The sequence below is a fragment of the Eptatretus burgeri genome, chromosome 9 (genome assembly GCF_056783735.1).
Source record: "Eptatretus burgeri isolate ZD-2024b chromosome 9, Ebu_testis_v1, whole genome shotgun sequence".
Taxonomy (NCBI): domain Eukaryota; kingdom Metazoa; phylum Chordata; class Myxini; order Myxiniformes; family Myxinidae; genus Eptatretus; species Eptatretus burgeri.
In genome coordinates, this window is record NC_140969.1 from 97,233,858 (window position 1) to 97,261,357 (window position 27,500).

At 42.5% G+C, this 27,500-nt stretch overlaps 1 protein-coding gene across 12 annotated transcripts in view; it reads right to left on the reverse strand.

Moving 5' to 3' along the window:
- The window catches only part of SCAPER (S-phase cyclin A associated protein in the ER), a 631,592-nt gene that overhangs the window by 122,666 nt on the left and 481,426 nt on the right, over positions 1 to 27,500 (reverse strand). For 10 of the 12 annotated variants that reach the window (XM_085896255.1, XM_085896250.1, XM_085896251.1 and 7 more), the window contains 5 exons: positions 27,178 to 27,301; positions 25,673 to 25,911; positions 25,196 to 25,351; positions 12,758 to 12,971; positions 7,249 to 7,398 (listed from right to left, as the gene is read on the reverse strand). In XM_085896255.1, coding sequence (XP_085752381.1) covers positions 7,249 to 7,398; positions 12,758 to 12,971; positions 25,196 to 25,351; positions 25,673 to 25,911; positions 27,178 to 27,301 — 883 coding nt within the window. The remainder of the gene's footprint in view (positions 1 to 7,248; positions 7,399 to 12,757; positions 12,972 to 25,195; positions 25,352 to 25,672; positions 25,912 to 27,177; positions 27,302 to 27,500) is intronic. The other 2 variants (XM_085896256.1, XM_085896259.1) reach the window with 2 other exon arrangements.

A 27,500-nucleotide genomic window follows, 5' to 3' on the forward strand; every position in this document is an offset into this window, starting at 1 on the left:
CTGCAGCAATGGAAGTAAATTAAGCTTTGAAAGTTGATGCAAACAATTCCTACAGGTGTCCCAACTTTTGTTGATTAGTTACAAACCCTCTGTCTGTATAAAAGCAGTGTTGGAACAGACTGTGTTGCTCCACCCTCTGAAGCATTATTTGGACAATATTGCACTGCAGGAAGTAGTATGTTGCTATCATAATGGCGAGAAAAAGACAATTAACAAAGGAAGACAGACAGACCAAGATAACTATTAAAAGTGGAGGTCTTTCCTTTGGAGAAATTGCAAAGAAGCCAAGGTATCAGTGAGTACAGTTTTCTACACCATCAAAAGGCACTTGGAAACTGGACGAAACTCTGACAGGAAGAGGTCTGGCAGACCCAAAGCCACAACACAATCAGAAGACAAGTTTCTGAGAGTCAACAGTTTGCGTGATAGGCGACTCACAGGACAGCCGCTTCAAGCACAGCTTAACATTGGTCGAAGTAAGGAAGTCTCAGTTTCAACTGTGAAGAGAAGACTTCGAGCTGCAGGTTTGACGGGTCGAGTGGCAGTAAGAAAGCCATTGCTAAGATGGCAAAATAAGAAAAAGAGGCTTGCCTGGGCCATGAAGCACCACTAGTGGACTACTGAAAACTGGAAGAAGGTCTAATGGACTGATGAATCAAAATTTGAAATCTTCGGTTCATCATGCAGAGTTTTTGTATGCCATCGAGTAGGCAAAGGATGGTTCCTCAGTGTGTGACACTAACTGTCAAACATGGAGGAGGAAGCGTGATGGTCTGGGGTTCTTTTGCTGGATCCAGAGTCGGCGACTTGCACAGAGTGACTGGCACCTTGAACCAAAAGGGCTACTCCAGCATTTTGCAGCGCCATGCAATACCCTCTGGTCTACGCCAAGTTGGTCAGGGGTTCATCCTACAGCAAGATAACGACCCAAAACATACCTCTGGGCTATGTCAGAACTACCTTGGAAGAAAAGAACAAGACGGTCGGCTTCAAATCATGGAATGGCCAGCACAGTCTCCATACATAAACCCCATCGAGCTGGTTTGGGATGAACTGGGCAGAAGGGTGAAAGCAAAGCAACCTACAAGTGCAACACATTTGTGGGAACTTCTGCAACAGTGTTGGGAAGAACGTTCCGAACAATATTTGATTTCCATGTGGAAAGAATGCCACGAGTATGTTCGGCTGTTATATCTGCAAAAGGTGGCTACTTTGATGAGTCAAAAATTGAGACTAAATTTTGTTCAACAAAACGATTCCATGATTTTTTAAATTATTATCTGCAATTGTTTATTTGTTCGATGCTTTAATTTCAGAGTACATTGAAACATTTACTGCTTAAATTTCAGTAAAAACTGGAAAAATGGGGGTGTTATAAAACCTTTGACCGGTAGTGCATATGTATTTTAAATCCTGGAAAATAATCAACAAGTGATGCGCAGATTATAATCAATGACACATGCACAAACACATCGCACCAAATAACTGAGGGTTCCAAACGAGCAATACATTCTCCAGATTATCACGTTAACACAACAGTCCTACATTATTTAAACTGCTCTTTCCTGAATAAAAATGCATCAACGATGAATTGTGCATGTGTGATTAAAAGACAAAATAATTAATTGGGGCGAGAGCTTTGACCCCCTCCCCTACCCTCCTTCCCCCTCATCAACCCTGTCACCTCCTTCGTGGTCTGCTTCATACATCATTCTTTCATCCCCTCCCTCTTACTCCTATGTCTGCTTCTAAATCTCTTTTCTATTTTCTCCACCACCTTCCCTCATTACCATACCCCATCTTTCCTTCTTCTCATTATGAAGCTCGCAGGCACGCACACAGCCACACAGGGTTTGCCGTTTCAAGACGTGTCTGCAATGAAGTGTGACAGGTTTTGTACAGCGAGTGCTTCGTCGCACTTCAATGACGACACGGCAAACCGTGCTGCTGTGCACGGGCAGGAAGCCTTTGTACAGTGTTTCCAGATCTGAAAAGTGGACATATCATGTTGGAAGCTTTCTTTTCTTAACCCCATCCCCCTACTCAATTGCCTTCCCACCCACTTCTGTATGGAATGCGTAAGTGACCTTAAAACGATGATGATGATGAAACAATCTTTGCTGTCATTTTCCTCAAGTGTTTATCTTTCCTCGTCTTTTTGTAAACCCCTTTCTTGCTATTTCTCTTGAGCAGCCACTGACAAAACCACCCAGCTGTTCATTACAGTCAAATGCACAAGCACAAGTTCTGTTTTTTAAAACTTTTACATCTGCAAGAAATAGCTGTTTGAGTCGTGTAAGGATTACATTAATCGCACTCAACAGCAGGCACGAAGAAATCGAGCATAATGCTCCCTACTGTCCAAAGGTTTACATTTCACCGTTTCTCCTGGTTCTTCTCCATAAAAAAAGTAGTGGTGGTAGATACCAGCACTACTGATAAGGCTGTTACTGTTAGGGTGAGGGTTAGATCCTGGAAAACTGGATCCTGAAATCAGGTTCGATCCTGAAACAACAGGGGGGTGCTTATGACAGGTTGTGAACATTTCAGCACCTCAAAACCAATTGTACAGAATTGACCACTGAGGATGTGGATATTTCTGCCTAAAGTAGGCACAGCGATTAAATCCACGGCAAGAGGAATACAACAACAAAGCTTTAACCACTCCACTACAAATCCGATATACTCCTGTAATATTTGCTGGTTCCTTGAAACAAATGAAATAGAATCCAAAGATTGATTCTGCCAATAATTCCGACAAAGAGTTTCTTATCAGTGGATCCAAACCATCTTTACGAATTAAAAAAAACAACATCTCTAATTGAGCCTCACCATCAGCCATGATCTTTCTTGGGCAAGCCACATTTCACAGTTGGCCACCAAACCCTGATGCTGACTGGGCATCTTCTGTCATGCAAAGTCCTTCCTTGGTACACCTGAGCTCCTATCCACCTACAAGGCTTTCATACACAGCTTGATGGAGTCCTGCTCTCCCCTCTGGGATGGCTCCCCTGCCTCACACCTTGCTCAGCTTGACACAATGGAAACTAAGGCCTTAAAGATCATTGGACTCTCTCGTGATGAAGACGAGTCGACGGGCCTATCACTTCATCATCGCCGACAGGTTTGTGTTCTGTCCATCTTCTTCTGCCTCCTTTCTAGTCTTGCACAGTGTGACCACTCCTCATTTTCATAAATGCCAATGAAAAAAGCCAAGAATTCACAAGGTTTCGGTAAAGCGATGATAATAGAAAACATATACGCCAAGAAAACCTATAGAAAACCAAGACGTCAAGGTGAACGACGAATAGCCAAGATCTTGTGAAAAAAGCCAAGGAGTGGTCACACTGGTCTTAAACCCTCTGCCCTCTCCATGCTTTGTCCTCTCGAGGCATCTGCAGGACGCACGTGATCCTCCAGTAACCGCCTCCTCGTGAAACTGCCAAAATCAAGAACCACTAAAAAAAAAACTCTTTCCTGCATTACAGCACATACCTAAATACTTCACCATTTCGACTGCTTCTTCTTTCAGACAACAGAAGTTGGACTACAATAAATGTATCGCACTGTAGTCTCACTTTTTTTCTTTCCAGGAGCAAGGCTCGTCGAAGAGCAAGGTAAAACTAACATTGGGACAAACATAAAGGGAATGAACGAACAAAAAACAAAAAAAAGAGGAGAGAGAGGAGGGGAGGAAACACTGAAATTATCAAGGAAGATGGTTGGTTTAGGAAAGGTTAATGGGGGTAATAAAGATCATGGGACGGAATTGAGGATGAGAAGAGATGTGGGTGCACTGCATGCTCGAAGTCCTGGAGGGAAGAGTAAGACAGAACAGTTTCTGAATGATGGTTCCATAGATGGGAGAAGCGAGGAATAACAGAGTTGAAGTGTGCAGTCAGCCTGGATTTTGGAAATTTATCCAGAAGGGAATTACTGGAAGAACGTGTACACATGCAGGGTCAGAGGACAGAGAGCAGAGAGAGCGATATCGGAGAATATACGGTGGACAATGGAAACCACCAACCCCCTGTAATTGTGACAACAACAGACCTTGCGCTGCGGCCTTATCACAGGAGTTTCAAATAATTTTGAGAGCTTTACATTCCACAGAATCCAGGAGTGACAGATGTGATGTTGGGGCAGCAACCCATAGCAGAGAGCAGTGCTTCTTCCTCCAATCAGAGCAGGTCCTCCCACCGTAATGTGAGAAAGCAAACAATACTATCGACAAGCGAGCTCACTCTTAACTTTAGAGCGCTGCTGCTGTATTTTGCTACAGTGTTACGGTTTATTCTTCCTTTGATGAGAACAACTTCGGCATGCAAGCCTTTCTTGATCAAAAGAAGAACCTGACACAGAGCTGTTGGCAAATGTAAAGGAGCGGTGCTCATCCTGCAGAACGTTTCCTTTCGGCTGCAGAGGAAGAAGCCAATGGCGATTGTCATTATGACACACTTTGTCTTGAAGCATGAGGCTGGGTACATCTATTTATTTATAAGCAAAGACCCAGTATTTTTCAGTCAAGCTGAAAGGATACAGGTGGTTTTGCACTCTGCTCGACTCGGCGGAGAGTGCTGTATCCAGCAGGTTAGACGTAGCATTTCACTTTTCAATCCTTTTAACATGCAGGACAGGTTCGGTCGGGACACTAGCAATTCACAGCACCTGATCTTGTGAAAGACATGCATTAGAAATGCAAAGCCCTTCAAAGCATGCATACCTGTTAAAACAACAACAGGTTGGTTTGAGATCACTGTTTTCTTTCAAACACCGTCACAAACCAAGAACGAACCGAGTGGCGTTATAAAAGCTTTGTGATATTCCCAGCATTTGAATGCTCAATCACGGTAAAGAAAGAAATACTATTTTGAGTGGTTTCTGTGACAAATCTGAGAGTGCAGGTAGATTCATAGTCTGTACCGGATGGCTATCAGGGTACGACAGTCTAGACTTGTATCATTTGCTATTTTATGAGTCTCTTTGGCACATCCTCTCTCTTTATTTTGCTTGTTCATCACCCTTTTGTTCTTTAGCATCGGTCTTCTCAACGTTAAATATCTGTACTTTGTGGAGTTCAAATACATTCTAAGTTCTTAAATAGACCCTGCCAAGGCAAACAAAATTTAATGAATTTGATTGTTGCATCATAAGAAACAGGTATGTAATCCCCACCCCCCAACTCACCCCCCCTCCCCCACCCCTCACAATAGAGTTTGGCAATTCCAAGTTCATCACAAAGACAATAAAATAAAAACCAGGAGGAAGTAGGTTGGCAGTTTGTTGGCTTTCTCAGAAGCACCTCACGTTAGAATGTAAAAGGGGGAATCGAATAATTTAACGAAAAAAAGGGAGACATCAAATTCCTCGTTTCTGCCATAAGCATCTTGGTGAAGCGGTGTCAAAGTTTCATTGGATCAGTGCAAGGTGGATTTGGTTTTACTTGGTGCGGCACGGCGAGCTGCAAGGACATTCACCGGACGGTCGGTGCAGGGGAAATGCTGAGCTGGTCGAGAGGTCAGTCACTGAACGCGTCAGCAAAGTGCTGAGCTTGTAGCCGCAGGCACGAGAGGCCGTGGAGCAAGCACAAGACGTGGCAGCTAGCCAGGCTGGCATGGGACGTGCCCGGCCAACCGTGGGTGCAGACCCAGCAAAGTGGCCTTTTAGCCTGGTGGCTACGCTTCTATTATGGGCTCTCCATCTGTCGAGCCGTCCATCTGATTGTTTGTTTAAGCGCCTTGTTTTAGCTTACACGAGTGCACGGAGGCTGCACGAGACGCCGACCGAAGGGCGGCTGCAAGGGGCAACAGGCACCGAAAGGTAGAAAAACAAAAGCTGTTCCACAGAGAGAGGCTACACATTAAGAGGGAAGCATCTCGAGGTCAAAATAAAATTCTGCTAAAAGGCAGAATCAACAAAACTGAACTAACAGAAGCATTTTACAAATCCTATTATCATGAACAGGTTAAGGAAACGAGGTACTGTCGATTGCAATGAAAGACCAAGTTGATGTGCGGTGAGCAAATAGCAAAACAAGAGTGCCAAAAGACAGCAGAATGGCTCCATTAAGAAGTACAAGACACTCTAAACAGGATAATCAGAAGCTTCATGTCTAAGAAGAAGAGAAAAACAAACAAAAGCAAAAAATGTCGAACTCGTCCAGAACCCATTGCATCGTGTACAAAGCCACACCGAGACCCACTGAAGCTTGGCTTAATTGTCAACTCACTGAAGCCAAGAGTCAACTACATTTAGGCACCACAAACTTGCGTGGCAACGGAGGGTGAAAAAGAAAAGGTGATGATGTTCGATACGTCGGGTAAGAAGGAAAAGGCCACGGCAAAACAAAAACAGACAATGGAAAATCCATTTACATGACCTCAGCAAAGCTTTGTCAGAAAGCAAAGGAAACTGCTTTTATAGCACGGCCCAAAATCATCTCACGGTGGGCCTTCTGAGGTGGTAGCCGAAGTGCCCACCAGATGCGAGCCGTAAATCAGCCGCCCCTTCAATTCATCCAATGGAAATATTTTGCTAATCACGCCAAAGTGCCACTAGAAAGACACAAAGGCCCATCGTTCAGTCTGTGTGGCCTTGTGCGCAGGGAGGGGAAAAGCCCTCACAATTGATTGCCACAAGCGGCCCCTAAAGCACCATGACGCTTTAATTTAATTTGCCAATAAAATATGGAAATGCAGCTGCCACTTTAGTGGGTGAGCATTCAGATGGACTGGGTGGCCAAAGCAACGGAGCAGCTAAATGGGTGATTCGCTGAAACCAGATTTCAAGACTCGCTGTTGTCTTTCAATGCTGACATCACAAATCGAATTATTTTGTCTGATCTTCTAAGGACGTGTGCCACAAAGAACTCCTTTCGTTTTGTTACCAAGGAATCACTGTTATCATATAATAAGGCTCATTAGGAAGCTCGAAGATGAAATATCGATGTTATTTGTACCCATACGTTGCATGTCGGCCATGGCAACATTATATGTTTAAGCAATTCGTAGCTGGCTTTGCACAGCACTCCCTTTCCGAGTGATCCACTGCATTCTTCAAATGCAAACCATGCTATTTGAGCTGTGGTTGATATTGCTGACATATCTGCTGCAACAGCAAAGCAGCACTTAAATGACCGTTGACAGCAAACGCACACACGAATCTTCACGGTCAGGGATCTCTGCACAGAGAAATTAAGCTCATGGCATTTTCTGAGGGATGCACGGACGAACATTCTCGTGCACGTACCTGGTTATCGGGGTGCGTGATGGTGAAGTATCCAACGCAAATGATTATCTCGTGCAACAATGGGTTGTTGGATTGCTGGGAGCAGTGCCAGAGGAGGGAGCTTGCAATGTGACGAAATGCCAGCGACAGGCCCTCCGCACCAACTACTGCCTGGCATGAGCACACGCCATCACGGATCAACATGTGGGCCCGAGCACACCAGATCACTCACCAGCAACGTGGCACTAGCGTAGAGCATTACTCAGCAGTAGCACGACATGAGCATACAGCATCGTTCACCGGTAGAGTGACACGAGCACACAACGTCACTCACCGACAACATTACACGAGCCCACAGCATCATTTATCAGCATTATCCCCGAGAACAACGGTGAAACAGCAAGGCCACACAAATCACAAAAGGGTGCTCGTAATAACTTCTGATACGTCCATTTAATTTCTCTCTCGTCGTGTTTTCAATGCAAGTTCTTTCCTGTTGTGCCTGTGGTGAGGGGCTGGCCTCACCTGACTTTCAAACGTTTCATGAATACTTTTAACGAGACAAAAATGTTGCACCATTCATCTGATTCGTATTAATCATACGACATAACGAAGCTAGGACGATAAAACATTCAGAACGAAGCGACTCTGCAAGGGGTGCAGCTGTATCCTGATGGTCTGAACACTTTCAAGAGCTAATTAAATGGCTCACAGCTACAGTGACTTCAAATGTCTCCATCAGACGTGAGGTCATACACGGTAATCAAACTCCTCCGTGTTTAACCAAATGTGCAATGCATCTTGGTCTCTCTCGTTGGTTTAATAAAGGCACAATAGGACTACACTTGGCTAACCTACATCCTCCTCTCAGATCAAATGAGCCTCGATACCCCGAAAATTATTATGACACCTGCACTAATGAAGGATGGAAATAACATCTGCCTGAAAATGTCGGCAAGACGGACTTCTTTGAAACCAAGTGAAAATAACCACCGACGTGTAACAACATTTCGAGGTAACCAATTACGTTGGAAGGTCTTTCTTTGTACTTCAAGATCCTTGGTTATCCAATTTCATCATTGTTACCGAACATGAAAATGTACAAATTCCCTTGGTCTCACATATATGTTCGGTCCTCCATCCCTGTTGAGGCACAAATGTTTCAAGAATGCTCTACAAGAAATCCAGACTGGAATCGAGGATTTGTTCCAATGAATCGTCATCAGTTTTTTTTGTATATAGTGTCATGCTCGTGAAGTAGCGAGAACACAGAACAGATCATGACGTAACAAAACAAAAAGAACAGAAGAAAGATAGAGGGTGGGGGTTGGGGGGGCACCAACACAGGGATGAGGGATAAAAGAGAGGGAGACTTTGAGAAATAAGGTATATGGGAAAGAATGAGGGCTAGGGGAGGACACACAGGAAGAACAATGTGGATAAAACCACAAATTCTCAATTCACAGAAGGGGAAGGATCGCAGAAGAAAGGAATGAAAGCTGGAAAGAGGTGGACTTGGGAAGGGTTAATGGGGATAGAGAAGATCATGATTGCAGATGGCGAACGACCTGAGACAGTGGTAAACAGCTGCCTTGAAGCCGTGGAGGGAAAAATGAGATGGAAGAGACTGAGGAAGTTGATTCCACAGGTTGAAAAAAAAAAAACAGAGGAACAAATGAGTGGAGGTGAGCAGTGAGTCTCGATTTTGAGAGGGCTCCTACAGACCACATACCCCTACATTAACTTGGAAAAGGTGGGGGGGGCAGAGCACTCAGAGGGCAGGGGTGGAAGATGAGGAAGGAGGATGTAGATACAAGACTAGGAAGGAGGTGGTAGATAGAAGATCAGAGAGGAGGCGGGAGATAAAAGACCAGAGAGGAGGCGGGAGATAAAAGACCAGAGAGGAGGTGGTAGATAAAAGACCAGAGAGGAGGCAGTCAATAGAAGACCAGAAAGGAGGAGGAAGACAAAAGACCAGAAATGAGGGGGTAGAAAGAAGACCAGAAAGGAGGTAGATAGAAACCCAGAGAGGTTGGGGTACATAGAAGAATCTGAAAGGAGGTGGTATTTCGGTATATAAGCCCAGAGAGGAGGGGGTAGATTGAAGACCAGAAAGGAAGCAGCAGAAATAAGACCAGAAAGGAGGGGGTAGATTGAAGACCAGAAAGGAGGAGGTAGATAGAAGACCAGAAATGAGGGGGTAGATTGAAGACCAGAAAGGAAGCAGCAGAAAGGAGACCAGAAAGAGGGAGGTAGACGTTTCTCATGTCATCCCTTTGACGTTTAACTATGTCAGTAAGATACGCTGCACAAGGTGTACTTTAACCTTCAACTGTCAGATCGTGATTTTGATGCCTGGAAAAGCACAAGAACTGTAGGATGGCCAGAAAAACGAGTGCAACTTTGATCGAGAAAAACCATGACTTCCATCGAGGTAGTGATAAACCAGTTGTTTAGTTGTGCACATGAATTGCAGCGTGTGTTCAGCAACCTTCTATTCCTCAAGGCCATCTGCATTTGGCTATGAAGGGTATGTTTGATTTATTGATAAATCAATTAATCGATTAATTATTCATTTTACGATGAGCTGCTCAATTTTCAAAAAGTTACAGATGCGGGTGAAACCGTGGTGGTTTAGGTACGCTATTCGGCAATTGATTGAGAAATCAATCATTTTACGATTATTATTTATTTATTTTAATTCTGCAATTAATCAATTATTGTACACTGCTCCCTCCCAATTCCGTCTGCATGTGCTGCACGGCGACATCGCCGGGCACCAAAAATACCCTGGCAATGTTGTGCTGGAGGGTTTGTTATTTATTTATTTGGCATGGGGCAGTGTACCTTGAATGTACCTGTACTTGTATTTCTTTTGAGTACTTGCAACGTTACTGTTTCACCACTGATCTGGCCAAACCACAGGCCAACTCTGTGCTGTATTTTACACAAATTTCAAATAGTCTTCATCATCAAGTCTTGTGTGCATTTCTACAATTATTTAGAACACCACGTTGTATTATAAAAATATCATAAAGATAAATATTTGTCGAATACGAATGGTCTGGCAGACTGCACCTGCTTATCTGAAAAGGACGATGATAACTGTACAATATTCAACCTTATTGCCCTTCATTAAAAAGAGATCTGTTCTGGGGCCTGATTGACGCTCCCATTTTAAAAGACATTTCTCAAGTATTCAGTTGCATTTTAAGAGAAAGCAAATACAATCGACCTGTGACGGGCACAAGAGAACGTGGAAATTACAGCAGGTCATGCAACTGCAGAAAATGCTTAATTCAACGTTGTGCCTGGTCAAAGTGATGAAAAAGCCACATCGCGGCCTTATGAGTAACAAAATGGATACGAATAGCATTTCACCGCAAAGTTTATAGTCACGCAATAGTTTAATAAAATTTAAGTGGATGTGTGGAAGAGAGAGGGAGAGAGAGAGAGAGAGAGAGAGAGAGAGAGAGAGAGAGAGAGAGAGAGAGAGAGAGAGAGAGAGAGAGAGAGAGAGAGAGAGAGAGAGAGAGAGAGAGAGAGAGAGAGAGAGAGAGAGAGAGAGAGAGAGAGAGAGAGAGAGAGAGAGAGAGAGAGAGAGAGACAGAGAGAGAGACAGAGACAGAGACAGAGACAGAGACAGAGAGAGAGAGAGAGAGAGAGAGAGAGAGAGAGAGAGACAGAGACAGAGAGACAGAGAGAGAGAGAGAGAGAGCTTGGAGGGGGGGGGGGGTGGTGTGAAGAGGTTGAGGGTGTAGGTTGGAGGTCGAGATTGAGAGTATATAACCCACAAGCCAAACATTACATTTAAGCAAGAGAAGCAAGCACCTGTTGATGGAGAGCGACAATGACTCTTCATGAAAAGGTCAAGTCAATGAAAACAAAGAAACAGACAAAGTAAGGTTAATCCCATGTTGATTTCAAGTTTAAGCAGAGCTGTCAATTTGTATTGTTGATCGTTACAAAACATGCAGAAGGCAGCATGTAATCCTTCCATACAATATTTTACATGGGGGAAAAAAACACAAAAGACCCTGGGACGACCATGTTGCCCATGGAGTCCTGTGAATGAAGGCAACCCCTGAGGTTTCTAATGCAGCATGTCCAATATTAATGTCTGTCGCCTTGGCGCCAGCTGGGTATTTTTCACGTCATTAGCAAGCATCGCGTGACAGCAACGATTTTGACAAATGCAGCAAAATTGCCCATATTTTCACATGTCAAATATCAGTCAAAGAGTCTGTATCCTGTGAACAACCAAGTGACACCAGTCTTCCAAAAACGCCCTGCATCTCCTTATCCTACCACATTCCAATTCAAGATAACGGGAATAAATCCTTTGTTTAATGCAAAAATAAAGGCCAAAAGTAAAATCAGAAAAGCTGAGTCATGTACAACGCACGTTTGCCCTCCATTTGAATGCTGATGCATCGGTGGGGATTTCTGCATTCCGAAAATATGAAACGTATCGTTTTATAAAAGCCAACATGTATTGTCAAACATGTATTTTATAAAACATGTATTGCCAAAATGTATTGTCAAACACAAACAGAATTATCTTGAGTATTTAGCGAGGAGCTTTTGTGAAACGAGAAGTAAATATAAATAAACTGTGTAGTGCGCCAGCCGTGGTATCAATTGCACCCCAAGAGGAAAAAGTGCCGAAAATTGCACCAAAATGGCAGTCATTGAAGCAACCACTGGGGCAATAGACAAAATTGCAAGTGGTCATTTGAATGATTCAGCACCGTTTGTTCTCATAAAATGGCTGCCAAGTCACTTTGACACATCTGTGCAGAAAATTTAAATTCAGTTTGGCTCGTACAATGCTCGGTATCATCATTCTATCTTGTTAACGTCAAAGGGGTTTGGCATGACTTGAACGAGTATTTCATCCAAATGTCCAATGGTCGACAAAGCCAAACAGTGAACGACAATCCAAAATGTATTTGATCCTGAGCATAACATCAAATGTTCAGTTTTCTAACACTCAAACTGCCAAACTCATCACTTTCTCATAGAAAAGAAAGAACACAACACCAATTCTATAGAGTGCTTCCTTTCGAGATCTGATTTGGGCAATCCTCCACTTGTGATGGTGAATATCAAGTTTAAACTGGAAGCCCTTAAAGTTCATGATATTGATGACAATTATCATTTACCAAACATGCTCAAAAAATAAATAAACACAAAACTGCTACCTCGAAGAACAAGTATTTGTTAAGGTTGGCTGGGCTTCCACGTTATTGAAAATTGTGAACTTTATTTTACATCACAACTTCGTAGCAGATGGTGCTGTTAACCTGTTAAGTGTAACAGTTACTGTGAAAATGTTAAATGTAAGCTTGCATGCTGCAGGACTTAAGCCTGCATCAATGGCAAGAATAGAGTATATATGCGGTTACAAATAAGTCTGTGAACCTTGTGTGTAGAAATATAATGAAAGCGTATGTGGAGCATAATATTTGATACGCTGAGAGGTATCCTATAAGAGAAGGTCAAGACATTTGATAGGCGATGATCCTACTTGGAAAGCAGCGAGGTCTAGAAGTGCAAAGTTGTTGAGTAGGCGGATACCCAGCAGTGCAAGTTGAAGAGGAGGCTCAGCAAAGGCAGGTGGATCATCAGGACCAGCGGTGCGGCCATGCAGGAGCGTGCAATACAGGAGGTTCAGCACACCGATGGCCTCGGAATTCTGCAGAACCACTCCCAGGCCAGTAATGTCACTTGCATTCCCAGGTCTGCTGGCCAATGGCCCCATGAAAGAAAAAAAGGAATCAAAGTGATGTACATGGTGAGTCGCTTTCTTTACTTGACATTAATTTACTGCAAATGAGTGCATGGCACAAGGAAATATTTGAACAGTAAAGCAATATTTAGAGTAAGAATGTTTTATCTCACAAATGGCAGTGGACAATGTGAGGAAGTCTATCAGAAAGAAAATAAGTTTGTGAAGTGTTGGCAACAATATTTATTAACAAGCTCGAATGAGCTAAGATCCTCGCCCTCTTAATGATGACATCATAAAAACGAATATGACATCATTGTGATGTATCAGGTTTGCGATAAATTATCTGTGCTAATGCCCGGCTTGATTCCCGCAAACAAAATTCAAACAACTTGCCAAGTTTCGGAGATAATGGTGTAGGCGATTTCCATTAGCGGCGATATTATGACGTCAACTTTTTTTTCTAGGAAGAATTTCCAAAATTGGAGATGGGTACTGCCTGCGCGTGGGCTTTCTGAATATGCATGGCAAGTTTCACAAAGATCCGATGAAAACTCTGGGTTGTGAAACAAAAAATGTCAAAAAATAGGAATGACGTCATAGAAATTGATATGACGTCATGGTGATGTATCATATGTGCGGTAATTAATATCTGCTAATGTCCTGTTCGATTCCCGCAAACAGAATTCAAAAAGTTTGCTGAGTTTTGGAGATAATTTTTTAGGCGATTTCCATTAGCGGAGATATTTTGACGTCATAACTTTTTTTCTTGGAGGAATTTTCAGAATCGGAGATGGTTACTGTCTGTGCAGGGTAGTTTTACATATATACGCCAAGTTTCAGGAAGTTTCGATGAAAACTGTAGGCTGTGAAACAAATGAAACAAAAAATGTCAAAAAATAGGCATGACGTCATAGAAATTTATATGATGTCATAGTGATGCATCATATGTGCGGTAATTAATATCTGCTAATGCCCTGTTCGATTCCCGCAAACAGAATTCAAAAAGTTTGCCGAGTTTCGGAGATAATTTTTTAGGCGATTTCCATTAGCGGAGATATTTTGACGTCATAACTTTTTTTCTTGGAGGAATTTTCAGAATCGGAGATGGTTACTGTCTGTGCAGGCTATTTTTACATATATACGCCAAGTTTCAGGAAGTTTTGATGAAAACTGTAGGCTGTGAAACAAATGAAACAAAAAACAAAAAATGTCAAAAAATAGGAATGACGTCATAAAAATTGATATGACGTCATAGTGATGCATCATATGTGCGGTAATTCATCTCTGCTAATGCCCTGTTCGAGTCCCGCAAACAGAATTCAAAAAGCTTGCCTCGTTTCGGAGATAATGTTTTTAGGCGATTTCCATTTGCGGAGATAATATTTTGACGTCATAACTTTTTTTCTAGGAGGAATTTTCAAAATCAGAGATGGTTACTGTCTGCGCGGGGTATTTTTATATGTATACGCCAAGTTTCAGGAAGTTTCGATGAAAACTGTAGGCTGTGAAACAAAAAAGTCCACAAGAACAACAACGTGAGTAAGACTTAGAGATCCTCCACGAGGATCTAAAAATGAAAAAGCTGTCTCAAAGTGAAAAAAAAATACCAACAGGTATACCAAATCACCTGGTCATCATACACTTCCTTATATAATAGAGATTCAGGCTTGTGGATGAGCTTGACAACAGAAGGTGAATGATTGGTCGATGCACAGACATTGGAGAAGGGCGCAACATTCAGATGTGTTCAGATAGGGTAGAGACATATGCGAGAGCAAAAAAGGCAGAGTACATGACAATAGAAAATGTGTAGAGTTGAGGGACACATGAGGTGACAATGAGTCAGCGTCTTGAAGGGCTTGAGAGAAGAGCAGGGATTGGATGGACACAGGAAGGCAATTCCAGTCCTGTCAGGTGAAGAGGTTCAAGGATGAGAGAGCAGGTGAAAAGCTTGGGATTAAGGAGAAGAAACAAACATATTCATGCATGAGAGAACACAACCTGGGGCAGAGCAGGAGAGGCTGAAAGCATGGGAAAGGTAAAAACTGTTGAGAGAAGGTAAAGCACAGGAACAACTAACTGCAAGCTTTTGTGAGAAACTCAAACTTCCTATTCCCGGTAACATAATGGTATTCCGACAGAGACTTCAGCCATATCTCAGTTGCTTCAGTCCGTTCCTTGTCGTTGGAAAATTGGTGCCTCTTCAGACGTTGAAACAGGTAAGAGTGACAGGGGTCAGGTCCCGGGGTGTACGAAGGATGATCCAGATGTTCAAAATCACAGTAAAGAATAGCAGCCTGAGAAATACCAAAGTTGTGTACAGGCAGGTTATCATTTAAGAGGAGCACACCACCTTTGGTCAATCTTCTTTATCCTATCCTTGATTGCTCATCACATGATCGCATTATACAAGTGCAAAATTATCCTGCGATAGTTTTGTGAGGCACATAGTCAATCATTAAGATTTGTTTGATATCCTACAGAAATAACACATAGTCACCAAGGAGGAGAGTCTATGATCTTACTGGCCAAGGGTTGGATATGGAATTTATTTGGTGGTGGTGATCCCTTGTGTTTCCATTCAAGAATTCCAAATTTGGTTTCAGGACCCCATTGGTGAAGCCAAGTTTCCTCATCAGTTGCAAGAAGAGCAATACATCGGTTGGGCCTGTGTTGAACAATTTGAGAAGTTTGAAACACAAAACCAGTCATTCTTGCCAATCATGAGAGCTGAGGTTTTTCAGGAAACTTTAAATTTTGGGAACTAACCAGACTTGGTGGAAAAAATGGTTTGAGCGTCTGCTCTGAGCCTGGAGTGTCGGTAGTCCGATTTTGACCCGACCGAGTCACACCAGAGACTTTAAATATGGTATGTGCTACTTCCTTCCTTGACATTCAGTATTTAGACGACAGAGCACGGAAAACCCTGAGGGATGTCATCCCATGAGGAAGGAGAAATATCTCCTTAATTGCCCCCACTGACTGCAGAGAGAAAGGCAGAGTCACAAAGATGGTATGGTGTCCCAGGATGCACTGGAAAGTTGTGTCACTTCCCACAAGAACAGCGGCTGTATTAGTCTGAAGTCAAGTTTGGTGTTGTCTCACATAGTTGTCTGCAGGTGTGTGCTCGATTTGTGTTTTTGGGGTTTTTGTGAATACAAAATCCAGGTTCGTGAAAGAGCAAGAACACAAGATAGATCAGGACACAACAGAACAAAAGGAACAGTAGAGAGAGGGGAGGGGGTTGTGGGGAATGCAAACAGCAGGGTTAAAGGACAAAATAGAGGGAAAATTGGACAAATAATGGGTGGGGAGGAATGAGGGGTGAGGGAGGATACATGTGATACAGAAGGAAACTCTCAGGAAGGAAAAACTGGAAATATGGAAAGAGAGGGGTTGGGGTGTGCTAACAGGTATAGAAAAGATTATGTCTTTGGATGGGGAATGATCTGAGATGGTGGTGAACAGCTGGAGTGAACAATTTGAGAGAAGAATAAGATTGAAGACAATGTTGGTTCCACGGGTGGGCAAAAAGAGGAACGAATGAGTGGAGGTGAGCAGTAATCCTGGATTTATGTAGTTTCACCAGAAGAGGGTTGATGGTGAACTGTACGCACTCTGCATAAAGATTGGGGGGGGGGGCAAAGCATGGAAAGAGCAGAGGGTGCAAGACCAGCAAGGAAGTGGTAGAAGACATAGAGACAAATGAGGCATCTGCAATTTAGGAAAGTGATAGGCCCATAGACTCAGCTTCATCGTAGGATTTTCCAATAATCTTGAAGGCTTTGGTTTCCATGGTGTGAAGCTGAGCAAGGCGTGAGGGCAGGGTCGCCTGCCAAAAGGGGAGAGTAGTACTTCATGAAGCTACGGCAGAAGGTCTTCTAAGTTGACAGTTCAGGTGTGCCAAGGAAGGACTTTGTATGACCTAGAATGCCCAGTAGGTGGCTGGCTTTGGAGGCCAACTTAGAAATGTAGTTTGCCCAGGAAAGATCATGGATGATCGTGAGACCCAGGAGTTTGAATGACTGAACTTCCCCAAGAGGATTTTCAAGAAAGTAAATATGAGGGTTTGCCAGACAGTCCTTTCGGAGGGAGATAGTGAGCGTGGAATTTGTCAGGATTAAGACACATATTCAAAGTATTTGACCAGCTTGTGATTACATCAAGGTCTGAAGAGAGGGAAGAGGTTGATGTCTGCCTATCCGAAGATTGAGGGATGTCACAGCAGAGGGTGCAGTCATCAGCAAATGGATAAAGGGGATATTCCAGAGTCAGAGAGATAGTTGAAGAATAGGGATAGGACTGGGCCTAGAACACTGCCTTGGGGGCACTCAAGCTTTCACAGTAACCCATGTGTGGAGTTGGCCTTGGATGTCATAGGCGGAGAGTTTAGAGATTAAGGCAGGATGCCAGACTGTACCAAACGCACAAGATATGTCTAGAGAGACAGCCCTGATCTCATTTCTGACATTGAGGGTTTCCATCCATTGTTGGGAGAGTCGAAGCAGCCTGTCCAAGGTGGAGTGACCAGGTCTGAATCCGAATTGGTGATTTGAGATGAGGCTGTTGGAGAAAAGGAATGATTTCATATCAACTGCAATGATGGATTCCATAACTTTGCTGATGATTGTAAGTAAGCGAATAGGTCTGTATTTAAGGGAATCGTTTTTTTTGCACATTTTTATTGAATGCGGTGACGTTGGCTGATTTTCACGCAGATGAAAGATGATCGAGGGCAAATTAAAGGGTTAAAAGAGCACAATGAAAATGTGCAAGAAAAACAGAACAGTTTTTAGGACATGTGAGCTGATGCCATTCAGTCCAGGTGCAGAATCAGAGTCAAGGGTTGCCACAAATTTCTCCACCTTCTCAGGTGCAAAAGATACAGAGTACAGGAGCAGTTGGGTATGACTGGGAAGGTTGGTTACAGAGAGTGAGGGTTAGGGACACAAGATTTGGAGGAAAACACAGAAATGAGGCATTCGGCCTTCTCACGAGCAGTCAACTGTAGTGTCATTTGAAGTGAGGGAAGGAATGGAAGGGGAGCATACACCAGAGACAGACTTATCAAGGTGTCACCAGGTTTTTAAATGAGGGAGACGAGTTTTAAAGTTCAATCTTGAGGTTGGACAGACGTTGCTTTCTGGCTCCACTGAGAGTGGGTGGACACACACTTGTTGTGGGTTTTGTTTAATGAGCCGAGATTGCCTTATTCGTTGCGTCTTCATGTCCGGGATTCTGCGTACATGTGTCTCCTGTGGCAATTAAATTATATATTTATTACTAAGCCACACGTGCGTGTCTAGTTTCGACCATCTTTCCCATGTTGACCAATTTGGTTAATTAAAACTTCTACAGGGTGGCCATAAAGTCAGTCTGGAAACAGAGATAATATTAGGTTATTCTGTTACAGTTTGAAGATGTCCTTGATGAAAGATGAACGCGTTGAGGTGATACTGCTGAGTGGACGCGAGGGATAGTCATATCGACGGATAGCAGAGCACTTCAACGCATGTCATCCGGAAGAGCTGCTGAAGGCGCAGGTTTATTCAGTGAAAATCAGACACGAATCATGTGAGGCAACGCATCACGGATGCGTGTGCAGGGATTGATGAAAATGCTGCACCAATGAACCACATTCATTGCAATTTTGCACAGCGCATTGAACTGTGCATTTCTCATGAGGGACAACACATTGAACATATCATGTCTTGTAATGTAATGTCAATAAACCATTTGTAATGCATATTCGCCTATGTTTCCAGACTTTATGGCCACCCTGTAAACTGGAGGGGAATACATCAATTGGAATACATAAGTTTTTTGCCTAATTGTGTGTCTTCAGACATGCTCGAGAAGTGTGATGCACTAGTGCCCATCGGGTGATGAGCAATATTTGAATTTGTCAGCCTTATGCCGACCCTGATGGTGGCGTTGTAATTGTGCAAGAAAATCTGGTACACGTATCGTCTTTCCCATGCTGAGATCTCCGATTATCAAAAACTTCACAATGACCCTTTTCCCATGGTATCCGTGGAATATTATTTTTTTCCCAGCTATCGTTGAGATATTAGGTTCTGGTGTGTGCAGTTTCTGTCTTAAATCGCTTGTGATTGCAGCTGGGAGCCGTACATGAGACAATATCTGTCTTGATGATGCCTTGTTTCATTTCAATTCGGGTGGGTTGACAGGATCTTCTCTGTTCAGAATTTCCTCAAAAATGTTATGCCCATCACACTGTCATTTTCGCTTGTCAGAGTCCTCTTTTGCCTTTGCAGCTGATGTTCTCCAGTATAGTTTTCCTCCCAGAGTCTTGGCAATCCAGTGGAGTTTCTTGATATCATCCTATCATGCTGCTTCTTCACGTTATATTTCTATTAATGTTCTTTTATCATGCTGTATACTCGTCTTGACCTCTGTTTCTTTTCTTGATTTGATGTCGAGATTCTCTCGTTACCTCCGCCATCGAAGGCGGATGTTGGTTATGTTTTCACCCATGTCTGTTTGTGAGCAGTATATCTGAAAAAGTTATGGATGGATTTAGATGAAATTTGGTGGACAGGTTGGGCGTGTGACAAGGCCAAATTGCTTCGATTTTGGTGATTCAGATCCGGATCCGGGTACTGGGATAAAAAAAAAAAATTCTAACTTATTCTTCACCATTGAGAGATTGATCCAAAAACGATATAGAGTACGTATAGCATGATATTTCAAAAAGTTGTGGATGGATGACAAAACTTGGTGGATGATTTGGGTAGGTGACAAGAACAAGCCGATTCGATTTTGGTTCAAGTCCGGATGTAGATTCGGCCTATCAGTGGGATTCAAAACAAACTGTTCATCCTGGTGGAGCTATGCACACCACACAGAGTGCCCTTCTAATTTGATATATTTTTGTTTATCAAAAATTTTCCAGGATTCATCTGATATCCATTCAATTAATTTATTTAATTATAATCCAAGGATTTCTTCTGCTGTATCACAAATTGCATTTCTAAACTCCTTCCTGGGTCTTCCTCCTCTTGCAATATCTCAAAGCTGTTGCTCACCTTCAAGTTAGATGAGCTCGCTATTTCATTTTCCTTAAGCTTTCCAGTTGCTGATTTTCTTCCATCCAATTTTTATATTGTTTTCATAGACTCAACTTTCACTTCATAACCAAGAGAATTTGGTCACTTTCCAGGCTCTAGCACCCTTCACTGATGAGGTCCATTTCCTAACTATGGCAATGTGATTCCTCTGGTTTTTCGTGATTCCATCTGTCGACATCCAAGTCTGTAAATGTATAAATTTGAGTTTAAACAAAGTTCCCGCTCTGAGAAACTCGTTTAAAGCACAAAATCAGTATAAAGCTCGCCATTCTCATTAATCTCTCCAAAACCTAATCTTCCTATGCAGCTCTACTTTTCTTCCATTATTCCCTCCAACTTTTGTATCTATGTCCCAAAAATAACGAGAAAATCATGTCACAGAATTATCATAATCACAGATTGCAGTTGTTCGTAGAAATCCTCATTAGTTTGTGGTTCTGCGTTATTTGTTGGTGCTTAGCACTGGATGACACTCAATTTGTTGTATTGAGAAGCAAAGCGTGCATACTAGCATCTTTCTTTCACAGGCTTCCATAATAGTAACACTTCCTTTGGTGTTCTACTTTAGGTCTTAGATTGCCATCATCATTACGCCAGCTTGGTGAACACCATCCGTCCTTCCACAATAAATCGGTCTCCCGCCATGAGAGAAATCTTCCTGTTATCCGTTTATCTACTTTCACAGATTCCTACAATGCTTCGTCAATATTTTTGAAATTAACATACTACTTGGGCTACTATTCCTGTCTGTAATATTGTTCTTACGTTATAACTTCCTCTCACTATTGTCTTTTTAGGACCAGTCAGAGAAGTCTCCAATCTGAGAGCTTCAAAATGGCTTTCACTACCGGATGTCATATCGATATCCTCTTTAGACTCATCTTCATCTTCTGGGCCCCAGATCGCAGGGGTTTTTTTTCCATATACTGTATTTATTATGGTTTCTGGAGCAAAATACCTTTTTACAGGAATTCATTGCTGGCCCATCACCAAATATCAGTAGTTTGTTTCCCATTTAATAATCATAATCCATCTATAATGGAGCAGAAGTATATATATATATATATATATATATATATATATATATATATATATATATATATATATATATATATATATATATATATATACAGTGCCTTCAGAAAGTATTCACACCCATCAACTTTTGTCACATTTTGTTGTGTTACAGCCCAAATTGAAAATGGATTAAATTGTATTTTTTTGTCACCAATCTACGCTAAACACCCCATAATGACAAAGTGAAAACGTGTTTTTAGAAATTTTTACAGGTTAAGTAAAAATGAAAAGCTGAAATGTCTTGCATCGATAAGTACTGTATTCAACCCCTTTCCAATGACATTCCAAATTGAGCTCAGGTACATCCCATTTCATTTGATCATCCTTGAGATGTCTCCACAACTTGATTGGAGTCCACCTGTGATGAATTCAATTAATTTGACATGATTTAGAAAGAAACACACCTTTCCATATAAGGTCCCACAGTTGTCAGTGCATGTCAGAGCAGAAACTCCATCATGGAGTCCAAGGAACTGTTCGTAGAACTCCGATATCGAATTATGATGATGCGTAGATCTGGGGAAGGGTATAAAATAATTTCTAGTGTTGAAAGTTGCTAAGAGCACAGTGATCGCCATCATTAGGAAATGGAAATAATGTGGAACTACCCAGACTCTTCCTACAGCTGGCCATCCGACCAAGCTGAGCAACTGGGTCAGAGGGACCTTGGTCAGGGAGGTGACCAAGTACCCAATGACCACTGACGGAACTACAGAGTGCTTTGGCAGAGATGGGAGAACTTGCCAGAAGGACAACAGCCTCTGCAGCACTTCACAAATCGAGGCTTTATTGGAGAGTGGCCAGATGGAAGCTAGTCCTGAGAAAAAGGCACATGTCAGCACGCCTAGAGGTTGCAAAAAGGCATGCGAAAGACTCAGAGCATGAGGCAAAATATTCTGTTGTCTGATGAGAAGAAAATTGAACTCTTTGGCCTGAATAGAAAGTGCTATGCCTGGCGGAAACCGAGCGCAGCTCATCACCATCCCAACCGTGAAGCATGGTGGTGGCAGCATCATGCTATGGGGATGCTTTTCAGTGGCAGAGCGTGGGAGACTTACAAGGAGAGGGAACAATGAATGGAGCCAATTACAGGCAAATCCTTGAGGTGAACCTGCTTCAGAGTGCAAAAGACATTAGACTGCGGCGAAGATTTACGTTCCACCAGGACAATGACCCCAAGCTTACAGCCATAGCAACAATGGAATGGCTTCAGAACAAGAACATGAAAATCATTGAGTGACCCAGCCAAAGCTGACTTGAATCTCATTGAGAATCTGTGGAAAAACTTGAAGATTGCTGTTCACCGATGCTCCCCATCCAATGAGGCAGAGCTTGGCCAAATCTGCAAGGAAGAATAGGAGAAAATCCCCAAATCCAGATGTGTAAGGTGATACAGACAAACACAAGAAGACCCGAAGCCGTATTCGCTGCAAAAGGTGCTTCTACAAAGTATTGACTCAGGAGTTGAATATTTATTGAAACAAGACATTCCAGCTTTTCACTTTTAATTAATTTGTAAAAATTTCCAAAAACATGTTTTCATTTTGGCATTCTGGAGTATTTTGTGTAGATCGGTGACAAAAAAAAAACAACTTAAATTTCATCCATTTTAAATTCAGGCTGCAACACAATTAAATGTGACAAAAGTCAAGGGGTGTGAATACTTTTTGAAGACAATATATCAACATATTCAGGTGACTACCTCTTGAAGCTGGTTGAGAGAATTCCAAGAGTGTGCAAAGCTGTCATCAAGGCAAAGGGTGGCTACTTTAAAGAATCTAAAATACAAAATATATTTTGATTTGTTGAACACTTTTTTGTTTACTACATAATTCCATATGTTATTTCATAGTTTTGATGTCTTCATTATTATTCTACAATGTAGAAAATAGTAAAAATAAAGAAAAACCCTTCAATGAATTGGTGTGTCCAAACTTTTGACTGGTACATATATTACATAATATATGTAATATATATTATATTACATAATATATATTACATATATTACATAATATATGTATAACAATAAATATATATTTTTTTATATAAATAAATATTTCTACAGGTATATGTCGGAAATTGCACCACCTTCGGTGGTAGCCGGTATTACAAATAATTTTCCTTTATATTCTTCATAATTTTATTTGAACCTTCTCAAAATTATGAAATGGAATATGATATGTTGAGATTAATAAAATTTATTTCAAAAATCACAAAAACCAAAGTGCATTTCAAAGAATGTGCAACAGCACATTGCCCACCAAAGCTGGGCCGACCCTCTGGGAGTGCCCACAAGTAGTCATAATAATAATAATAATAAATCATAATAGTAATGACAACAAACTGGAGAGTTCATCTGACATGTTACCACATGCAGTGTTCAAGTATATACTTCAACTTAAATAAAATAATGATTTGAAAGATCGTTAAAAGAAATACTGGAAGTTTAGTGAAAAATGAAGCAGTTATACATCACCCTTATTCACGACCTCATTTAACATGTCCAAGTACTACTAAATGGAAGGGTTTTGAAAGTAACAAGAAGGTGATTTGCGTTCTGCTTTTAAAGTATATCATTCAATTCAAATGCAAGAATGATTGTAAATGCGTATAAATAAATTAATTTGAGGTTTTACTGCTGTTTTACTCTGTCTATTACACCACCCTCTCGAACATGTGTTCCACGAGTTATTTGTGCCTGTTGTTTGTGTGCTTTATGACATCCTTAAAAACAGTAAGTTTACTGTTTAAAATGATTTTTTAAATTTTGTTTAACTGCCAGACAGACAGAGTAAAAATATTATCTCACTAATCTCTGCGCATGTGCGATCGGGACGCATTCAGAAATAAAAGCACTGTTAAACTTTCAGAAACATTCAGAAAAGAAGAAACACATTCAGAAACAAAGTAGTGTTAAAAACTTACCTGATTAAACTGCAGGTTTGTTTTCCGATTCATCTTACTATAATTCACCGTCTGTCCGTCTGTCTGTTCCTAGGTACCGCAAAAACGGCTGAACCGATCGCAACCATTTTTTGGGTGTGTAATCCTGGGACCCCTTGGAGTAAAATAGGCATAAATATAATCACATGACCCCCTTGACAGCTTCTGTAGGGAGTGGGTGCTTCTAGTGTTCAAAATACAACATTCCATTTAAATAAGTTGTTCCTTGATCAAAAACTGACGTTTACAGGCAGACGGACGGACATGAACCAATTTCTTAATCCCGCTTTTCGCTTCATGTGCGCAGGGCAATTGTATTCATATCGTGCCTTTTGCCTATGGACACAAGGTGCTGACCACACTCACCCACGAGCCGCCATCTTGTATCGACAAGAATAAACAAGCTCGAATGAGCTAAGATCCTCGTCCTCTTAATGATGAGGTCATAAAAACGAATATGACGTCATTGTGATGTGTCAGGTTTGCGATAAATTATCTGTGCTAATGCCCGGCTTGATTCCCGCAAACAAAATTCAAACAGCTTGCCTAATTTCGGAGATAATGGTATAGGTGATTTCCATTAGAGGCGACATTAAGACGTCAACTTTTTTTCTAGGAAAAATTTCCAAAAACGGAGATGGGTACTGCCTGCGCGTGGGCTTTCTGCATATACATGGCAAGTTTCATGAAGATCCGATGAAAACTCGGTTGTGAAACAAAAAATGTCAAAAAATAGGAATGACGTCATAAAATTGATATGACGTCATAGTGATGTATCATATGTGTGGTAATTCATCTCTGCTAATGCCCTATTCGATTCCCGCAAACAGAATTCAAAAAGCTTGCCTAGTTTCGGAGATAATTTTTTAGGCGATTTCCATTAGTGGAGATATTTTGACGTCATAACTTTTTTTTCTAGGAGGAATTTTCAAAATCGGCCATCGTTACTGTCTGCGCAGGGTATTTTTACATATATACGCCAAGTTTCAGGAATTTTCGATGAAAACTGTAGGCTGTGAAACAAAAAAGTCCACAAGAACAACAACGTGAGTAAGACTTAGAGATCCTCAAAGAGGATCTAAAAAATATCAGTGACTGCTTGTGAAGCATTTGTGGTGCTGACCGTGTATTCACAAGTCGTGCCAGGGCGCACAGGGAATGGGTGAAGAGGATAGCATGCTGCAGAAATGTGACCAAGCGAGGTTGGTCATCAATGGAGGTCTGCACCACGCGCAAGCAGCTGCACAGCTTTTCCAGCATTCCTAGGTTTGTGACATAGCTGCCACAAAATGAAAGTCCAGAGAAGGGTGAATGACAATCATAACTACATAAGTGAGCACTTTCATTTCTGATGTCATGATCTCAAATGAACATTCATTACATTCATGTCACCCTCAGTCACAAAAGAGAAAGACCATATTTAAAACTTCAACCTCAGCCTAATTTTCTTCACTTTTTGAAAATTAAATCTAATTGGTTAGATTGCCTGATGTTTAGAAAATATGACTTTGCCTTTTCATCAACACATGGTACTGCAATAAAAACAGAAATGCAAAATATTGATGAGTTAGTAAGTGGTAAAATTGAATGTATGTCACACCTGATAAAGTCAGTGATGCGATTAATTAGCAATTCCCGATCAGAGAGCTTAGCTGTGTGCTTGCTGGAGTCAGAGGAGCCATTTGCTGTGAAAGAATTGCTGTTGCTGGATGACAATAAGCCAGTGGATAAGTTCACCATTATGGAGGTACAAGTTTGTAAAAGGCCTGGTGCAAGCCCATCAAGAAGATGCTTGTTGATGCCAGAACAAGTCGTGTCATCGCCTGATGCAACAAATGCCTTGGGGATGCAAAATAGAGAAATGAATTGTGGGAAATGGCGAGAAAAAACAAGCTTAGATTTTGGGTGAAGAATCCACAAAAATATCAATGGAGATAATGGAATATTTAAACAATATCCAAAAGGAAGGATGCACAATGATGTGGCAAGGAACTTGGATTGACATCACACTTTAAAACATTTAAATATTTTCTCTTTAGATTACAGCCCCACTGTTTCATGGAGCATGATTAAAACAATACAATAATTCAGGAGCTAAATGGGTAGGTGAGTGTGCAGGAGCTGAGCGTTTTGGGGTGCGTACAGGAGCCGTGCGGTTTGCGGATCGTGCATGAGCACATGGTTTGGGATGCATGCAGTACGCAAGGGGTTTGGGAAGCGTGCAGGAGTATGCCGTCCGGGTGCGTGCGAGAGCCGAGCGGTTAGGGTGCGTGCGAGAGCCGAGCGGTTCGGGTGCGTGCGAGAGCCAAGCGGTTCGGGTGCGTGCGAGAGCCGAGCGGTTCGGGTGCGTGCGAGAGCCGAGCGGTTCGGGTGCGTGCGAGAGCCGAGCGGTTCGGGTGCGTGCGAGAGCCGAGCGGTTCGGGTGCGTGCGAGAGGCGAGCGTTTCGGGTGCGTGCGAGAGCCGAGCGTTTCGGGTGCGTACGAGAGCCGAGCGTTTCGGGTGCGTGCGAGAGCCGAGCGTTTCGGGTGCGTGCGAGAGCCGAGCGTTTCGGGTGCGTGCGAGAGCCGAGCGTTTCGGGTGCGTGCGAGAGCCGAGCGTTTCGGGTGCGTGCGAGAGCCGAGCGTTTCGGGTGCGTGCGAGAGCCGAGCGTTTCGGGTGCGTGCGAGAGCCGAGCGTTTCGGGTGCGTGCGAGAGCCGAGCGTTTCGGGTGCGTGCGAGAGCCGAGCGTTTCGGGTGCGTGCGAGAGCCGAGCGTTTCGGGTGCGTGCGAGAGCCGAGCGTTTCGGGTGCGTGCGAGAGCCAAGCGGTTCAGGTGCGTGCAAGAGCCAAAAGGTTTGGGGTGTGTGCAGGAACTGAGCGGTTTGTGGTGCGTTCAAGAGCAACGCAGTTCGGAGTGCGTGCAGTGGCCACGTGGTTTGTGGATCGTGCATGAGCCATATGGCTTCGGATGCATGGAGGAGCATGCAGTTTGGGAAGTGTGCAGGAGCCGAGCAGTTTGGGGAGCATGTAGGAGCCGAGTGCAAATGGATTAAATGGAAGCCTCGGCGATAGAGTATGTAAAACAGGGCTAAATAATAAGGAAGTGTATACAAAGAAAGAACGTACATTAAGATGCTGCAGAAGCAACTCTACAAGCAGTGCAATTCTGTTGCTGAGTAGAATGTAATGGCAATTCTCGTGGCAGCCCTGACAAGCAAGCCTGTAAGTAGTTGCTGTCGCACAGAGCGTTCTGCATAGGGAGTTTAAAAAACAAAACAAAACAGGAGATGGAGAGATGAAGAACTGTACTTTCTGCATTTCTGCCAGCATGACAAAACGATGCAGTCATTAGGAACGCTGTTCCACAAGAATCATGCATTTTTCCATCATCACAGCTGAGAGAAAGATTTCCTCTTGCACAATTATGAGAGAAAATATGAAAAAGCTGA